We start from the raw sequence: 18,281 nt of genomic DNA on the forward strand, positions 1-18,281 counted from the left end.
AGAGTCCCCCTGTCCTTCCCACTGCTCCTTTCCCTGCCTCTGTGCTGGCAAAAGCCCATACCTCGAAGGCTCTGACCACCACGGCCTCAGCGATCAAACTGAGGCACACACAGCCACCCACGGGGACAGGCACAGAAACGCCAACAGCTACTTTTTCATCCACACTCACATTCTCTCACACGGCCGCACACCCTCATAGTTGTACACCCAATCTCAGTCAGACTCAGTCACCAAGGCACAATCTGAAGGACAGACAGGCACACACCCAGAAAGTCTCAGAGTCGCCAAGAGTCACCAAGTCTCTCTCTCCCTCTAAATACTCACGGCCCAACAAAGATGCAGGCTCACACAACCACAAACGTGCACACCTGGTCACACACACACACACTCACACACAGTCACAAAGTCTCTCACACACAGATACAGAGCAATACACAGTCACACACAGAGAGAAACAGACACACACAGTTGCACACAGGCCCCTGGAGACACAGAACAATGGGCGCATTGTCTGGGCTGGCAGCAGCTGGGGAGGAAGGAGCCACAGTGTGGACGGAGGAGGCCGTGGGGGCTCCGCACACCGCCCCCCGCTCACTCCCACAGCATCCTAAGCTTCTTCCCTCTTCCAGAAGCCAGACCCTGCGGGGACCTGGATTTACTGAGGGACTGGGCTCCCAGACGACCCTTCCTCAGACTCCAGCAATGTCTTGGAGGAGAGGCAGAGCTCCCTGTGGGCCTGGCTCCCTCTGGGGCTCTGGGAACTCAGGGTCCTTCAGAGAGCCCTTTGCTCTCTCCTCCTGGGTTTGCCTCTCAGCCCCTCAGCGCAGCGCCCGGAAATCGGGAGCTTTGGGATCTGCTCTTCACCCCTGACCCCGACCCCTCCAGGACTCGCACACCCTCCGTCTGAGCCCTGCCAGCCGGTGCGGGCAGCGCCTGGCAGCATTGTGGGTTCCCTATTGTGGTCGAGACAGAGATGCAGGTCACGGAGTCCATTCCTTAGTGGCAGTGGGTGGAGAAGGCACTGTTCTGTCAGTGAACTTCAGCGGGGCAGGATGCCCCTCCCAGCCCAAGGCTGGTTCCTTCTGACCTCCCACTTCGGCCAGGCAGTCCCAGATCTTAATGGACGACTTCTCCAGGGGTTTCCGTACAGCCCCCACCTCATTTTAGTGGGTCTTTCCAAATCCTTTCTCACCCTCAGTTACCGGTATCTGCTGTGTGTCCTTGGGCGCATCACTTTCTCTTTCTGAACCTGGGTGTCCCCGTCTGGAAAATGAGGAGGGGTGTTGAAGCAGTTGAGAGTATTCTGTGGCCTCAGAGTGGGGGGCGGGGGTCTACGGGAGTGAGTGCTGTCATGTCACCTCAGCCCTCCTCCGCCCCTTTGTGGTCAGATCTGTGGGGAGTTCCTGATTTCTCAGGCCCTGCGGTGTCTCCACACCTCACAGCCTCAGGCCTCCCAGGAGGCCGTACCAGTAGGAGGGAGGGAGGGACGTGCTGAGCTGTCCAGGGCACAGCCTTGCTTTTGCAACACTTTGCTTCCTCCAGCCCCCATCCCTTTCCTCCTGGGGGCTGAGGGCAGGCAACCGGACACACACATCCGGGGCCAGTCAGGACTCGGGGGTTCCCACAGACCTGTCCATACCAGGGGAAGGGGAAGTGGCAGGGGACTAGAGCTGGAGGGTCTCCACCCCCTGCACCCCGCCTCTCTCTCCAGGCTCCCTCACTCTCAGGCTGGGTAGTGGGCCAGGCTGGGCAGTCTTGGGGCTGTCCTCAAGGGGCTGTCCCAGGAGCCTTGCTGATGTCCCACCCCTCCACTGCAGTGTTTGGTAAATTCCTGGGGTTCCTCTGCCTGCTCCGGGAGGCTCCCTAATATGGGGGAGCAGAGGTGGAGTTATGCCAATGTCTCTGAGCCTCAGACTCTCCAGCTTTCAGGTGGGGATGGAGATGCCCTTCAAGGTCGCAGGACCACCCTAATCGGAACTTTGTAATGGGTCCAGGCTGGGGGCAGGAGAGACCAAGGGTGAGTTTGTCTGTGGGGGCTTCGTGTGTGACTGGCTGCGAAGGGAAGGGGGGGGAGGGGGAGTTGAGGGACGCATCTTACCAGTCTTGACCAGAGGGACTCCGCGGCGGGCCAGACCCCCCAGGCTGACCGGGACCGGCAGGCAGGGACGTGGGTGGGACCTCTGACGGGTCTCCCGGCCTGAGGGGGCGCAGATCCCAGCGCGGGGCCCTGCGGCTTCTATGACCACATTCTCCGGAGCATAACTCAGGACCAAACCTCTAACGAGTCTGGGCATGTGAGCCCTTCGAAGAGTTCTAGGGGGAGACTGACAGGGGCTGTCAGTGCAGGACCAAGGTGTTGGGACCACTCCAGTTTCTGGGGCGTCCACTCGGACGGGTGGGTGGTGACAGGATTGCTCTCCCTTTCCTCTAGGAGCCCCCGCCCAGCTCGCCGAAAGACCCGCCTCTCCCCTACCCACGCTTTACCCCACCTGCCCTGGTAGGCGAGTAGGCTGGGGGTACGAGACCGCCGGCGTCGCCCACTGCGCAAGTGGGGCCCGGGACCTGAGCCCGCCTCTGCTCCTCGATTGGGCGCTTATTTAAATGTCCGGCCCCGCCCCGATCTGGGGCGCATATATAAGGCAGCTCGGCGGGCGGCGGGCGGCATTCTGGCGCGGAGCTGAGCGGCGGCGGGCACAGCTAGCGGGTCGGGCGCGGAGAGGGGGGTGCAGCTCGGTTTCCCCCCCCGATACCCCTCCCCCTCAGGCGCGAGCCCCACCCCTCCGCCGGCCAGGCCGACCCGGCTGAACTATCCCCTGTGGCGCGAGCCCGGGGCGGCTCCGGGCGCCCCCCAGCAGACCCCCCCCCCCCATCATGGGCAGCCAGAGCTCCAAGGCTCCCCGGGGCGACGTGACCGCCGAGGAGGCAGCAGGCGCTTCCCCTGCTAAGGCCAACGGACAGGTGGGTGCACTCGGAACGGCCTGACCCGGCCCCCTCCTCCCTCACTTAGCCCCCTTTGGGGCCCTGGGCCGGGGCCGCGCGCTTTGTCCGGCCCGGGACACGCGGCGCCCCCTCCCCCGCCCGGTCCCTTTGTTCTCGGCGCCGCAGCCCCCGCGGGCGAAGCGAGGGGAGGGGCGGGGAGGGGGCGCCGGCCCGGCCCCGCTGCCTTCTTTGTTCGCGGCCCCGGCCCCCGGCGCTGCCCCCCGGCCGCCCCGAGTGCCGCGCGAGGAACAAAGGCGCTGCCGGGCCGCGCCAAGGGGGCGCCCAGGGGCCGCGGGGCGGGCGCCCGGGGGGGAGGGCACTCCACCCTTAGACCCGATCTCGGTGGCTCACGGCCTTCTTTTTGGCGGCGGTGGGGGGGGGGGGGGAATCGAGATGGGAGAGCCTAGGGTGGGTGGGGGGCCGTTTACACAAAGCAGGAGGCTGGGAAAATGGGCCGTCCAGGTGCGGAGAAGAGCGCCCTGGGGCGGCTTCCCGCCCGTTGTCGGCTTGCTGGGCTCGCTTGCCCGCCCGCCGGGGATCGGCGGCCTCGAGCGGGTCTGCGCCGAACGGAGAGAGCGCCCCGGGGGAGGTGGGTGGGGGGCCACGGGACCCCAGCGCCTCCTGCCGGCCGCGGCCTCTGCGCGCTCGGCCCCCGCGCGCTCGTGAGGGCAGGAGGGAGATGTTTGACGGGATCCCGGTGGGGGTGAAGCTACAGCCAACCTCCCGGGTTGCAGAATAGTCGGGGTCCCATTGCCTGGAAGGGGTCAGGGGCGGGCTGGGGGAGGTGGGGTAGAGCCCCGGCCCTCATTGCTGTCTCCTCTGCCCTGCAGGAGAATGGCCACGTGAAAAGCAATGGAGACTTATCCCCCAAGGGTGAAGGGGAATCGCCCCCCGTGAACGGAACAGAGGAGGCAGCCGGGGCCACTGGCGATGCCATCGAGCCAGCACCCCCTAGCCAGGGCGCTGAGGTCAAGGGGGATGCCCCCGCCAAGGAGACCCCCAAGAAGAAGAAGAAATTCTCTTTCAAGAAGCCTTTCAAATTGAGTGGTCTGTCCTTCAAGAGAAATCGGAAGGAGGGTGGGGGTGATTCTTCTGCCTCCTCACCTACAGAGGAAGAGCAGGAGCAGGGGGAGATCGGTGCCTGCAGCGAGGAAGGCACAGCCCAGGAAGGGAAGGCTGTTGCCACCCCCGAGAGCCAGGAGCCCCAGGCCAAGGGGGCAGAGGCTAGTGCTGCCTCCAAGGGAGGAGACACAGAAGAGGCAGGGCCCCAGGCTGCAGAGCCATCCACTCCCTCGGGGCCGGAGAGTGGCCCTACACCCACCAGCGAGCAGAATGAGTAGCTGGGTGGGGGCAGGTGGGTGATCTCTAAGCTGCAAAAACTGTGCTGTCCTTGTGAGGTCACTGCCTGGACCTGGTGCCCTGGCTGCCTTCCTGTGCCCAGAAAGGAAGGGGCTGTTGCCCCCTCCCCGCCACGTTCCCTCTCCTTTTCCCTCCTGTGGATTCTCCCATCGTCCATTTGGCCTTCCTCTTAAGGCCAGTTGAAGATGGTCCCTTGCAGTTTCCCAAGTTAGGTTAGTGATGTGAAATGCTCCTGCCCCTGGCCCTACCTCTCCTGTCCCCACCCCTGCAGAAGGCAATTGCTGGTTTTCTTCCCCAATTCTTTTCCAAGTAGGTTTTGTTTATTCCCCAAATCCCTGAGCCAGATGTGGGGTGCCTACACTCCCAAACCCTGAGTGTCCAGCCTTCCTCCCCCCCACCCCCCCCCACCCCTGTTGAGTTTTTAGTCTCTTGTGCTGTGCCTAGTGGCACCTGGGCTGGGGAGGACACTGCCCCTGTCTAGGTTTTTATAAATGTCTTACTCAAGTTCAAACCTCCAGCTTGTGAATCGACTGTGTCTCTTTTTTGACTTGGTAAGCAAGTATTAGGCTTTGGGGTGGGGGGGGAGGTCTGTAATGTGAAACAACTTCTTGTTGTCTTTTTTTCCCCCTCCCATTGTTGTAAATAACTTTTAATGGTCAAACCCCAGATTTGTACTTTTTTTTTTTTTCTAACTGCTAAAACCATTCTCTTCCACCTGGTTTTACTGTAACATTTGGAAAAGGAATAAATGTCGTCCCTTTAGTAGTGCTTTTTAATGAGTGGTCTTCTGGGAGTAGGGTGAGAAGACTGGTTAACCTCAACCCTTGAGGGAGGGATTAAGGTGAAGGGTAAGATTGTGGGGTTGTCTTGTTGTTCAGGAGGGTGGCCCAGATTCTCATGGACACCAGAAGGACAGGGAAGCAGAGTTGAAATCAGCCCAGGGATACTGCTAGGAGACAAGCTCAGGAGGATGTAGAAATGTACCATTTTATTACAAAGATTCTCACAAAAATTAAAATAGTATCTCAAAAAGGAAACTAGACTACCAATCTCCACCTGCAGAACTGGGCGAGGATAGAGGGCAGGCAGTGTGAGTTTCTTGGCTCACAGGGGGCTAGTGGGAAGGTATGATAACAGAACCAATCTAAAAATGGCTGATATTACCTTAAGGAGCCTGACAGGGGGTCCCTCAAGATCTAGCCACTCCTAGAATGCCCAGTAAGGACACCTTTCCAAAGCCACTAAGCAGGCACTTAACATTTCAGGATTTTGTCCTATGGCTTCTTAAGAATATGCTTTCCAGACCCAGCACCCTTTATGGTTCAAAATTAGGAAGTGGGAAAGGATGGGTGGCAAGGCAGCCACTAGAAAAGCTCACTCCTAACACGTGCCCTGGGCTCAGGGCCCTGGTTCCTGTCTAGTCCCTGGGGATATTTATATTTAATATATTTTTATATAAATACACAGAGAGATAGAAAATATAAAATCTGAGGGGTTGTGGGAGAAAGGTGGGAAACTTGGCAGGAAGCCACAACTGGAGAGGTCTGCTCAGGCCAACTTGACCTCCTCCTTGACCCTGTGGAGAGAGCAGAGACTGGCATGAGATCATGCACCCCAGAGGCCTTGAGGCAAAAATATGGGGACAATGACTTCTATAGGACCCTAGCTGCCCAGGTGACTGCTGAGAGCTGGGGCTTCCTAGCTCTGCCTAGAACTGCAGAGATGGACTGGTCCCTGAAAGAGGTCTTTGTAAGCCGCACCAGCTGTCCCTGCGCCTTCCCTCGGCATAGCGGACAAAAGGACTGGTGCTCCAATGCCAGGGAGATGGCTGACAGCTCCTTCCTCACCCTTTGGCTTCTTGCTTCTCCTCCTTGGTTTTCTCCTCTTCTGTGACTTCTAGAACATAAGAATGTAGGGATGGTAAAGGGATCCCTTCCAGAAAGACCCACGGAATTTTCACTTACCTGAAACCCCTTCCCCAACACTGCAGCTCAGTGGACATACTAAAGAGAGAAAAGCCCATCCCAGGCCCTCCCATTGAGCCCTGTGGAGAACAAACAGGTTGGACCGGTTTCCTGGCCTGCTAGAGCCTGAACCCAGTGGGCGGAGGCAGCCCCCTGGGAAACTGGGGTGAAGTGCTGGGAAAAGGGCTTGGGTGGTATGTGAGAGCCACACTCCTGACCAAGGGGAGCCCAGGCATGTCCCTGGCTCTGGAGCCTGGCAGGGCTCAATCAGCCACTGGAGATGACAAATCGAGTTTCATTCTTTTGTGGGCCCTGCCACTTCTGGGAGCTGAGACAGCCCCACAGAAGGCAGGGCCTGAGTCAGCTCCCTCCTCCCAGTGCCCTACATAGATTCATCCTCCTCTGGGGCCTGGGGCTCAAGACCCAAGTCCAGATGCAACCCAAACCCACCTTTCTTATCTTCTGGATCTTTCTCTTTTTCATCCTCAGTTTTGACTCTCTTGGCTTTTTTGAAGTTGGAAGAGTTCTTGCGACCGCCTTCTCCCTCTTCATCAGAGTCCGAGAACTCTTCCTCACAGGCGATTCGTTTGTCAGAGGAACAGACTGGGAAGCAATGGGAAATAGTGGGTGAGAGAGCAGGAGATTATCTTTACCTCAGGACCTGTGCCCAGTGCCTCCCTGTGTGTCCAAGAGACACCAAGGGAAGGGGTGACCAAGAAGAAAGGAAGGAAACTCAGACTCCCTAAACTGTCCCAACTACCAGAACTTGGGTTTCTCAACAAGTGGGTAGCTTGAGAGGAAAGTGGAACCAAGAACAGTGGTGGGAAGTCAGCTACCTACTGAGTGGGAAATTACAGGCCCCTGGGTCTGGGTCTTACTCGAGATGCGCTTGTCAGGGTCTTCTTCGTCCTCGTCGCCACTCTCCTCTGGAATGGCATCCTCAGGAATCACCTGCATTTGGACCCCAGGTGCGTGGGGCAGCATTCGCAGGTTCTCAAACAGTCGCTGTCTATGGCCAATGGTAGAGAGGGTGGCTGGCGCTGGTTAGGGACAAACCAGAGCCTGGAATGTTCAATCAGGGTGTGTCTGGGGAATATACTCACTTGATCTTCTCCAGGTACTCATTGGTGTTCTGGTTGGTCATATTGGAAGGACTGATGTGAAGTTTGAAATCTGGTCCAAAGTATTCAAAGTAGTCGTTGTATGGAAGCTCTAATTGGGGGCAGGAGATAAGAGTCAAAGACCTGGCTACCATGGGACCCTGAGAAAAGCATTTGTAGATTTATCTGGAACTGCTAGCCCAACCATCAAACTGAGAAGAATGCCTCTGAGACAGGGTGAGACCTGAGTGCTTATCGGGTTTCAGTCTTTTTAATGCCATTCTCCAGTGTCTACACCTCACCCCCCACTGAGGAGAAGGCACAAGCTCATGGTTTAGACAAATTTAGGCAATGCTCGTTGGGAGCACCTCTTCACTCACTACCCCAGTTACCCTACAGAGTAGAAATTCCAAAGCTATAAATAACCACTGATCATTATGTCTAGACCAGAAGTGGGAAGGAGAGGCGGCAGGGTCAAAAAAGGACTCAGGAAAAAGCGATGGTCTGACAATCACAAGAAGATAGGGAAGAGAATCAATACCCAGTATCAGAAGAGGAGAGGCCACATGGCCAATGCAGAAGGGGTTATAAACTCTAGGACACATGAACTCTGGCTCTGCCCAGCCCAACCTGGCCCAGGGCTATTACCATTTGGGATCTCCGTGTCCAGAGCCACGGCTGTTTCATACGTCCAGCAGCGGGCCACGTTACGGATGGTATAACCGCCTCCTCCCAGCATCAGCATAGGCAGGTTGAAGCTCTTCACAAACTCTACACACTTGGCGTGCCCTTGGTGGGAGAAAGGGGCGCTGGGTTACAGGAGCGCCTGGCAGAACCCTGCCCACCCATCCCTATGCTACCTGGTCTCACCTTTGATGGTCAGGTTGAAGCAACCTAACCGATCCCCAGATAGGGAGTCAGAGCCACACTGTAAGACAACTGCACTGGGTTGGAACATCTCCATTACTTTGGACATGACCTAAAAGGACACATCCTGGTCACCACCAGCTTCAAGAAAAGCTATGTGATGTTAGGGGCTGCAAAGGGTGGGCTGCAGTACTTCTTCCGTTTCCTGTATTTATTCCTACATTTCCACTCTCCCTCGTGCGGGGTGGTAAGGAGGAAGTATCAGTCTGGAGTTCTTGTTTCCCTATTTAGGATTTCAGTTTTTCAATTTAGGAGGCTCTCCAAGAGGCTTCTTCTAGCTCTAGTAATGCTGTACCTAGAACAGCCTCACCTTCCCCTCAGTCTTCCGCTTCTTTCACTACCCAAGCTCCAGTGCCCCTTCTTCTGACCCTTGGCTTCATCTGCCCTGCTCCTTCAGTCTTTTGAGACTTTGAGCCTCCTATTGTGAGGGAGTGCTCACCTTCACCTTTCCCATTCTCACAAGACTTTGACGTTACCTAGGACAAAGATCATACCTTGGACTTCTCTGTCACCCCTACTGCAAGGCATACAGTAGGCACTTGACTACCTAACCTTATTAGGTTAATACTCCAGTAATGGTTCCTTGTGGATTGCAGGTGAAGATTTAACTCCTCAGCTTGGCATCCAAGACCCCCATATACATTTCCCACGTCCTTCAACACTCTTCCCACCCATCATACTGACCTACATACAGCTATGTACTGTCCCCCCTGCTGAATGCCATCCCTGCCCTCCGGCCTCCACCTCCTTCTTCACATAGCAACTCCTCATTTTTCAAAGTCCAGCTCAAATGTCGCCACCTCTGTGAAATCCTCTTTGACTACCCTCTCCCCAGCCCAGGCAGCGGTTTGTCTCCCCTTCCTCTGTTCATCCTGCAAAACAGTAATGACCACACACTGTTGTGTGTGCGCCTGCCTCCCACGATGTAGACTGTGAGGTCTTTAAGGGCATGATTCATGTCTTAGATACTCTTGTATCCAACAGAGGGCCTGACCCACAGAAGGCATCAATAAATATTTGGATGAATTTTGTTCCTCTAGCTGACCACACAGCATAACAATCCAGGGTCAAAACACAGCTCATTTCCCAACCAGCTTCTCAGTGGGGAGAGGTCCCTGAGGTATGCTGGGGGTACTTTGCTACCCATCCCTTAGACTAATCCCATTGGTAGCCCGGGTGGTGGATAAGCCACTTACCGGCTTGAAAATGGCCTCATAGGACTCGTCATCGATCCCATCTCGGAGCGGGTAGTTAACAGCGTAATACTTGCCTTTGCCAGCCCCAATATCCTAATCAAGAGGGACATTAAAGTAAACTGAAAGATGAAGCTGGGAAGAAGTTCAAGGACAGGGGCTGGGAGGCTAAGGAAAGAGGCAGTATTCGGAGACAATTGGGATCCATGAGGTGGGCCAGGGACAGAGCAGGGGCACCTTGGTTAATACCATTCCCCCCACTGGCAAGTCTAGCTCACGTTTCTGGACACACCACTGAGCCTGCGCCCAGGCTGAGAACTGTTTATGGAGCCAGAGATGGAATATCCTACCCCAGAGCACAAGACCTCCATCTTTGGACTGGGTTAGAGCTGCTGGTAGTTGGGTCACAGAACTAACACCCACCCTGGGACGACCTTTTCCTCTCCAGAGAAGGTAGAAGAAAGACCATTTATTATGCTGGCCACAGCAAACATGAATTAGTGCCACTTTTTCACCAGAGGGCTAGTGCACGGCAAAGGGTTGGTTTCATATTCATGCTAATAGAAGCAGATACAACAGTTCAGTGAGTTAGTTTCCAAGGACTTTTATCCTGAGGTCTACAGACGGGCTTCAGTAAGGGGAGGTGTCTTTAATTACCTATTCAGTATCAGATACAAAAGATTCCTTACGCTTTCCTGGTGACAGAGTCCATAGCTTTCAGTCAGATGATCAAAGGGGAAGGTTAAGAACCCTTGAGATGGTCCATAAGGGTCTCAATTCCTAGCCCATGAGAGAGAACCTGATGTCTCTAGCCTAAAATTCAAATTGTTTGGGGCATCTGAATAGTGCAGTGTAACTTAGCTGTGGCCAGGAGGGGCTTGCAATGAGTCATGAGACCCCTATCCCTCCCAACCCTTTGTGTCTCATCATTCCCTTCCTCCAGAATAAGGGAGGGAAGACCAGGGCAGGTACCCTAGGCTGGGGTATGGCATTCTGAATGGCAGAAGGGGCAGGAAGTGGTTTCTGGTGACATGAGATAGGAGAGTTAGAGCTGGCAGCTAGGGGTGAGCTGGCTGGCCCCTGAAGGGAGTTCTCACCCGTAGGTCCCCAGTTCCCGGGAAGTACTCTCCGTATTTATGAAAGGACACAGTCATGACCCGGTCTGTGGTATAGAAGGCCTCTTCCACGCCATCGCCGTGGTGAATATCAATGTCAATATACAGCACCCTCTGGTGATACCTAGGATCAGAAGGGGGTCAGGGGTCTGGCGGCTCTCTGGGAGTGGGACGCGCCAAGGGCGCCAGGTCCCAGCTTACCGGGCTGGCTGCCTCCCTCAGGTATCTCTAAGCACCAGAGACGTGGAAACTGGCTGAAGGAAGGTGGAAGAGCGGCAGGGTGTCTCCAGAGGCCTGACCAAGCCGACCAAGTCCGATCTTCCTACTCTACAGCCAGGCTCAACTCCAGCCACACAGGGACACTCTGGAGGCAGGATCTGAACAGCACCTGCCCCTGATCTTGCCGTGGGCTCAAATCAAACCGGGACCCCGTCAAAGAGAGGATGGCCAGCCAGAGACACTCACTGAACACATCCTAGCCAGCACACGGCTAGGAAAAGCAAACTAGGGAGGCAAGCCCAGGGGGAGAGGGAAGTGGGAACCTGGCCTAAGGTGCTCCTCCAAGAGACAAGGCCAGGCAGGCATACTTTAGCAGTTCCAGGATGGCCAAGACGATATCATTGACGTAACAGAAGCCAGATGCCTCAGACTTCTTTGCATGATGCAGGCCCCCAGCCCAATTCACAGCGATGTCCGTCTGCTGCTTATTAAGTTTCACAGCACTTGCTGGGTGTGAAAGAGAGAACACAAGACTGTTAGCAAGCCATTCTCCCCCTTTCCCCAAGAAGCCCAGGAAACCTGGTGAGAGGTAGAACCTGCCTATTCAATCGCTGGACTGTTCTCTCCCTCCCTCCCTATTCTAACAGGGAGTAAATATGACATTGGCTGGCTACTCTAAGCAACTTTTTTCCAAACTGAAGGTGGAAACCCATCAGTAGGCCTTAAAATTGATTTAGTGGGTCATGATTAGTGTGTGTGTGTGTGTGTGTGTGTGTGTGTGTGTGTGTATACACACAATTTTAAACAAAACAGACTAGAATAAAATAACAATAAAGGAAGTTGTTCTTCTGTGAAACTGGCTTCAGAATGACAGTGTGTGTGTACAACCTGGATTGCAAGAGTAAATGTATTTCTTACCATGGTTCATGGTCAAAAAATGATGAAGATACTAAAGGAACTAGAAGCTCAAAGCACAAACAAGCCCAAGAAGTGAGAGAAATATACACTTGTGTATGCAGGTGCATTTGTGGCATGTAACTTTAACAGCAATAAAGACACAGAACAGGCCAAATGATCCAAGAGGGGCCAATTATATCAACTGACGTTGGTCCATAACATGGCATAATCCTGAAGCCACTAGAAATCATGCTATAGACTACCAAAGAAATCTTAAAGATTTACTAAATAAAAAATTCAGACACAAAACTATATACACGTGACACTTTTTATAAAATATGGATGTATATGTTATATCCAGATATATACTAACAAAAAAGAATGCATATACAAACACCAAAATGGTAGTAATGATTATCTTTGGACAGTATGATTGTGGGTAATTTTTTCCTGTGTACATCTTTGATTCCTGAGGTTATATTGAGAGGCAGGGGGAAGGGGAGAAGAGACCAAACAATGATCATAGGAAAATATATATTTGTTAAAAAAGGGTTTAGAGTAATCCTGGAGGTAGTCTAGAAGTTAATAATGGAAGTGGGAGATACGTGAGGAGTATTTCTGACCTCTAAAGGTAATTACCATGCTCTTTTGTAAGACACAGATGATGACACTTCCCATTTTTATAGCACTTTGCAGTTTGCAAATTGCTTCTATGTACAGCATCTCAACAACCCCACGAGGTCTGCAGGGAATTCCAGTATGTAAGATCTCTGGGTAGGAGAGGACAGTCAAGGACACCTGTCAGTACCATGTCAGAGACTGAACCTGGGCTGGGACTGAACCAGAAGGATATTTTAAAGACCTAAGGTAAAAACTCACAAGACCATTTTATGGGGTCACAGATCAGCCCTACTAGGATAGTGGCCTAAAAGGCAGACCTCACTAATACAACCCAGCACTGCCCTCCAGGAGGGAGGTATATTCCTTACCCACAGAGCCACCAGTAGATAACTGACAGAACTCAAACAGGCCATCAAATACCGGACAGTCCTCACCAACGTTGACTTGAAAGACAGAAGGGAAAAGTTAGTTTCCACAATTCCTTTAGTTTTTTGTTTACATATTTATGAGCTCATGGGAAAAAACAAAGAATTTGGATTCAGAAGGCTTGGGTTCTAGTCCAGGCTCTACTACTTACTGGCTTTGTGATTGGGTCAAGTCATTTAACTTCTTAGAGCTTTGGCTTATTATCTTTAATTTTTTTTAATGTTTTATTTATTTTTGAGACAGAGAGAGACAGAGCATGAGCAGAGGAGGGGCAGAGAAAGGGGAGACACAGAATCCGAAACAGGCTCCAGGCTCCGAGCTGTCAGCACAAAGCCTGATGCAGGGCTCGAACTCACAAACCGCGAGATCATGACCTGAGCTGAAGTCGGACACTTAACCGACTGAGCCACCCAGGCGCCCCTGGCTTATTATCTTTAACAAGCAATCATGATATCCACCTCACCTAAATGTTGAGAAGATTAACAGAAATCTTATGTGGGGAAGAATATAGCAAGTAAGTACTTGAACAAACAGATACGAAGAATTAAGTGAGCTGCCAAGGTTGTATAACAAGACAATGGCAGCACCAGAATCAGAGTCCAGGTGTCTTGACCCATACAGTGTAGTGCTCTTTCTACTACACCTACAAGTGACAACTGGAGTAAGGTTATTTCAGGCCTAACGGGGCAAAAGTACAAACTAACACATAATGAGGAAATGCATGCAAATAGTAATGCAAACAAACTGAAAGACAGGAAGGGAAGCACACCTGAGGGCTGTAGTCACGGAGCTAGAGAGAAACCTTAGGGCTCCAAGTCATCTCTCACAGAAAAGGAAAGTACTGAGACATCAAAGAGACACAGGAAACTAGAGGCAGGGGTAGGCTAGATCCTTATTCTCTTGCCCTAGCCTTCCTACTACATCCACTGCTATCAACTGGGATTCCCAAAGTAGAGCAAGGAGAAGCCCTAGAATGAGGAGGGTAGCAGAGCCCAGCTCGGACTGTGCAACCTTCTGAGAGACAGCTGAAGCTCGAAGTCTGCAATAACCATGAGCGTTACCAACTCTGGCACTGCCCTAAGCTTGGGAGGGTGCCCTGCCAAGACAAGTGCTCTGAGGAAGTGTGGCCTGCATAACGGGGTGAGGAATAGTAGGTGGCTCTCACCCCCACTTCCCGGGTAAACACTGGGAGGCTGTGTCAATAAGAACTTTGGTCCCTGGGGCCAAGCTATTTATCCACTGGCAACCGAATGCCTCCTCCAGTTGCTTCGTCTTTCATTGGGTTTGGCCTGCCTAGGTTTCTAGAGTTTTGTTTATACTCTCATGTGGGATATGTTTTATTTATTATTATTATTTTTTTTAAGTACACTCTAAGAGCAATATGGGGCTTGAACTCAAGACTCCAAGATCAAGAGTTGCATGTTCTACTGAATGAGCCAGCCAGGCACCCCACAAAATGGTTATTTTAGATATGAGAAAAAAATATTTCCCTTCAGGCCCCAAACCAACATGTGGCTCAAGTGTCCAGCCCATTATTCCCAGTTCAACAAGCTGTGTGATTGGAAACGGAAAGGGGGGAAATGGAGACCCTCACCTGGACTAATTTGTAAGACTAGGGAGGACTCTTGTATGGGTTCTCCTCTTCCTATCACAAATACTTTTCTTATTCTTAGGGTGGCATTATACTGAAGAGAACAATACTGGGTGAGAGATGAGAGAGCGGAGGAAGGTGGAGAAGGTGGTAAAAAGCACCCTGCAGAAAGATGCATGGGATTAACAGGGGTTTCAGGAGAGGGCTTATACCACTGTGGTGGTATAATGGGGTGGACTGGGGAGTAGGACAGAAAGGGTGTGTGACCAAGGGGAGGTGTCCAGGGGGGGTTCAACTGTATTGGCAGCGTTTTGTTTCCTAGAAAGAAAGGTTGGTAGGGGCACGTGGGTGGCTCAGTTAGTTAAGTGTCTGACTTCAACTCAGGTCATGATCTTGTGGTCTGTGGGTTTGAGCCCCCCACATCGGGCTCTGTGCTGACAGCTCAGAGCCTGGAGCCTGCTTCAGATTCTGTCTCCCTCTCTATCTGCCCTTCCCCTGCTCATGCTCTGTCCCCCTCTCTCTCAAAAATAAATGAACTTAAAAAAAAAAAGGGGGGGTGCCTGAGTGGCTCAGTCAGTTGAGCATCCAGCTCCGGCTCAGGTCATGATCTCACAGTCCGTGAATTCGAGCCCCGCGTCAGGCTCTGTGCTGACATCTCAGAGCCTGGAGCCTGCTTTGGATTATGTGTCTCCCACTCTCCGCACCTCCTCAGCTCACACTCTGTCTCTCTCTCAAAAAAAAAAATAAATAAATATTAAAACAAAATAGAAAGAAAGAAAGAAAGGGAGGAAGGAAGGTAGGTAGTAGGTACATGGATGTACATTCTATTATTTTTTTATACGTTTTGTGTGTGTCTGAAATATTTTACATGCAACATATTTAAAAATACTATAGAATCAGGAAGAGACAAGTTCCATTCTCCATTCTACCACTACCTTGTTAGGAGACCCTGGAAAATTCAGTTTATACATCTATAAAAAAGATGACAATGACAATGTCTTCAAATTTCACCACCATAATTCCCTTTTATCATTTTCCACCACGTTTCACATTCTGATAATCTGGCAAAAAAAAAAAAAACCATTGCACTTATTCATGTTTGAATCCATCTTATTTTTTATTCAGTTATTTCTTAATTTTCTTAAATATTTATTTATTTTGAAAGAGAGGGAGAGAGCATGCGTGCATGCACATGAGCAGGGGAGGGACAGAGAGAGAGAGGAAGAGAGAGAATCCCAAGTGGGCTGTGCACTGGCAGTACAGAGCCTGACACGGGGCTCAATCCCAAAAACTGTGAGACTATGATCCGAGCCAAAATCAAAAGTTGGACACTTGGGGTGCCCGGGTAGCTCAGTTGGTTAAGCGTCCGACTTTGGCTCAGGTGATGATCTCGCGGTTCATGAGTTCAAGCCCCACATGGGGCTCTCTGCTGTCAGCACAGAGCCTGCTTCAGGTCCTCTTTCTCCCTCTCCCTCTGCCCTTCTCCCCCCCACCCAAATAAACAAACAAGCAAACAAACAAAAGAGCCAGAAGCTTAACCAACTAAGCCACCCAGGCACCCTTTTATTTATTATTATTTTTAATAAGGCCTCAGCCCAATAAGCCACGAACTCCCTGGCAGGCCAAGGCTGGCTGCCAGGGGACCAACTGCAAATGGGCAGGCTGAGTCAGGCTGTCAGGAAGCCCACTGCTCATCATGTTCCCATTTTAACTAATTAAAATATTAGATCAGAACTTCTGATCAAAGTTCTCAAAGTCTCAAAATGACCACAAAATGTTTATTACATCCTAGCCAAGAGCAAGGAAACCTAACTTATTTAGTCTTATTACATGTATAACTTCCTAGCTTAGGTGTTGGTAAATACAAAAAAAAAAGAGCTCAGCTCACACATCGCTGTTATTGTTTCTGAAGATACCCCTGGTTATACAGCACTTCACTAAGTGACATCTTTCTATAACCCTGTAAGTCAAGTCAGTAAGGTACCTTAAGTCCATAGAGAACCTCATCCTTCCTAACCCGTCTTCAATGAGAGAAAATCCCAGACCTAATTTTTTAATGCACAATCTTAGAATGCTAGTTTCAGGAAAACTGGAGCAAACTGGAAGTCAGACCCAAACCTGGGCACTCCTGAGGGCCTAATATTTTATGTCTGCCTTGACAGATTGGAAAATGATGAAAATAATAAGTCATCACAGCAAAAGTTACTATTCATTGACAGTCAGTGCTTCATTGACAGTGCTATCTCACCTATCCCCGACAACCTCCACTATGAAATAAGCACTATTGTCTTCCTTTTAAAGAAGAGAAAACAAGGCTCAGAGAGGCTAGAGGACTTGCTTAAGAACACACAGTTAAGTGGTAGAGCTAAGGGATTCAAACCAAGACATCAAAACTCATTCTCTTGGAGTGCCTGGGTGGCTCAGTCAATAAGCATCCGACTTTGGCTCAGGTCATGATCTCACGGTTTGTGGGTTTGAGCCCCACATCAGGCTTTGTGCTGACAGCTTGGAGCCTGGAGCCTGCTTCAGATTCTGTGTCTCCCTTTCTTTCTGCCCCTTTCCCACTGGCACTCTCCTCTCTCTCAAAAATAAATAAACATTAAAAAAAATTTTAAACAGGGGTGCCTGGGTGGCTCAGTTGGTTAAGCATCTGACTTCAGTTCAGGTCATGATCTCATGGTCCATGAGTTTGAGCCCTGCATCAGGCTCTGTGCTGACAGCTCAGAGCCTGGAGCCTGTTTCAGATTCTGTGTCTCCCTCTCTCTCTGACCCTCCCCCGTTCATGCTCTGTCTCTGTCTCAAAAATAAATAAATGTTAAAAAAAATTAAAAAAAATTTTTTTTAAACAAAAAATAACTCATTTTCTTGCCTCAATACCAAGCTGCTTCTCTAATGAGAGTCCTCTTTGCTGACAGTGGAGCCTGATCACTGGCCTTGATAGGTTATGAAAAGCTCTAAAGCCATCTAGAGCAAAGAAAGGAATTTGTCTCATCTTGGAAGGAAATAAGATCCTGCCAATTCAAAGAGCAAATACTGCACTTACAGGGGCAGCAGCTCCTGGAGTTGTGGGTAGTAATAATACTTTAAAAAAGGCCTCTGTAAAAACAAAAACAAAAACAAAAACAAAAAACTATAGGGGCACCTGGGTGGCTCGGTCGGTTAAAGTCGTCCGACTTTGACTCAGGTCATGATTCACAGTTCATGAGTTTGAGCCCCGCATCAGACTCTGCTGACAGCACAGAGCCTGGAGCCTGCTTCAGGTTCTGTGTCTCCCTCTCTCTCTGCTCCTCCCCCGCTCGCCCTCTGTGTGTCTCTCTCTCTCAAAAATAAATAAATATTATGGGGCGCCTGGGTGGCGCAGTCGGTTGAGCGTCCGACTTCAGCCAGGTCACGATCTCGCGGTCAGTGAGTTCGAGCCCCGCGTCGGGCTCTGGGCTGATGGCTCGGAGCCTGGAGCCTGTTTCCAATTCTGTGTCTCCCTCTCTCTCTGCCCCTCCCCCGTTCATGCTCTGTCTCTCTCTGTCCCAAAAATAAATAAACGTTGAAAAAAAAAAATTAAAAAAAAAAAAATAAATATTAAAAATTTTTAAATAAAAAAATAAAAAAGGTCTCTGTGGTTCTGTAATCATTACAACTGCACAACTATTATAACAAATAAACTTTCTGTCTTGGGAATCAGACTACCTTGTGGCCAGTAGCAACAAGTGCCACAGATTTGCTGATATTTCCAAATAAACTGTTACAAGCTAATCAAAACTTCTGGACAATGCTGTTTCACTGTTTTATTATATGAGATATTAAGTGCTAAGAGATAATTTCTAAAATAACACAGGGAGAAGTCAGATATAAGTTTCTTCCAAATTTAAACACATTTTCTCCCATAGCTAAAA

At 51.1% G+C, this 18,281-nt stretch overlaps 2 protein-coding genes across 4 annotated transcripts in view; one reads left to right on the forward strand and one right to left on the reverse strand.

Annotated features, from left to right (window-relative positions):
• Nucleotides 1-2,673: 2,673 nt before the first annotated feature.
• MARCKSL1 (MARCKS like 1) lies at nucleotides 2,674-5,100 on the forward strand. Its single transcript, XM_047869847.1, has 2 exons — nucleotides 2,674-2,958; nucleotides 3,810-5,100. The coding sequence occupies exons 1-2, from the start codon at nucleotides 2,872-2,874 to the stop codon at nucleotides 4,317-4,319; spliced, it is 597 nt and encodes a 198-aa protein (XP_047725803.1). The 5' UTR covers nucleotides 2,674-2,871; the 3' UTR covers nucleotides 4,320-5,100.
• Nucleotides 5,101-5,300: 200 nt separating this feature from the next.
• The window catches only part of HDAC1 (histone deacetylase 1), a 31,843-nt gene continuing 18,862 nt past the window's right edge, over nucleotides 5,301-18,281 (reverse strand). Inside the window, exons 4-14 of one of the 3 annotated variants that reach the window (XR_007154624.1) lie at nucleotides 12,743-12,817; nucleotides 11,225-11,363; nucleotides 10,620-10,761; nucleotides 9,526-9,618; nucleotides 8,273-8,381; nucleotides 8,051-8,191; nucleotides 7,406-7,514; nucleotides 7,181-7,311; nucleotides 6,753-6,905; nucleotides 6,099-6,234; nucleotides 5,301-5,914 (exon numbers count right to left, since the gene is read on the reverse strand). Coding sequence is in view for 2 of the 3 variants with exons in the window: in XM_047869846.1 (XP_047725802.1) it covers nucleotides 5,790-5,914; nucleotides 6,753-6,905; nucleotides 7,181-7,311; nucleotides 7,406-7,514; nucleotides 8,051-8,191; nucleotides 8,273-8,381; nucleotides 9,526-9,618; nucleotides 10,620-10,761; nucleotides 11,225-11,363; nucleotides 12,743-12,817 (1,217 nt within the window). In the remaining variant the exon portion in view is untranslated. The remainder of the gene's footprint in view (nucleotides 5,915-6,098; nucleotides 6,235-6,752; nucleotides 6,906-7,180; nucleotides 7,312-7,405; nucleotides 7,515-8,050; nucleotides 8,192-8,272; nucleotides 8,382-9,525; nucleotides 9,619-10,619; nucleotides 10,762-11,224; nucleotides 11,364-12,742; nucleotides 12,818-18,281) is intronic. The other 2 variants (XM_047869845.1, XM_047869846.1) reach the window with 2 other exon arrangements.

Source organism: Prionailurus viverrinus, chromosome C1 (genome assembly GCF_022837055.1).
Source record: "Prionailurus viverrinus isolate Anna chromosome C1, UM_Priviv_1.0, whole genome shotgun sequence".
In the NCBI taxonomy this organism is placed as follows: Eukaryota; Metazoa; Chordata; class Mammalia; order Carnivora; family Felidae; genus Prionailurus; species Prionailurus viverrinus.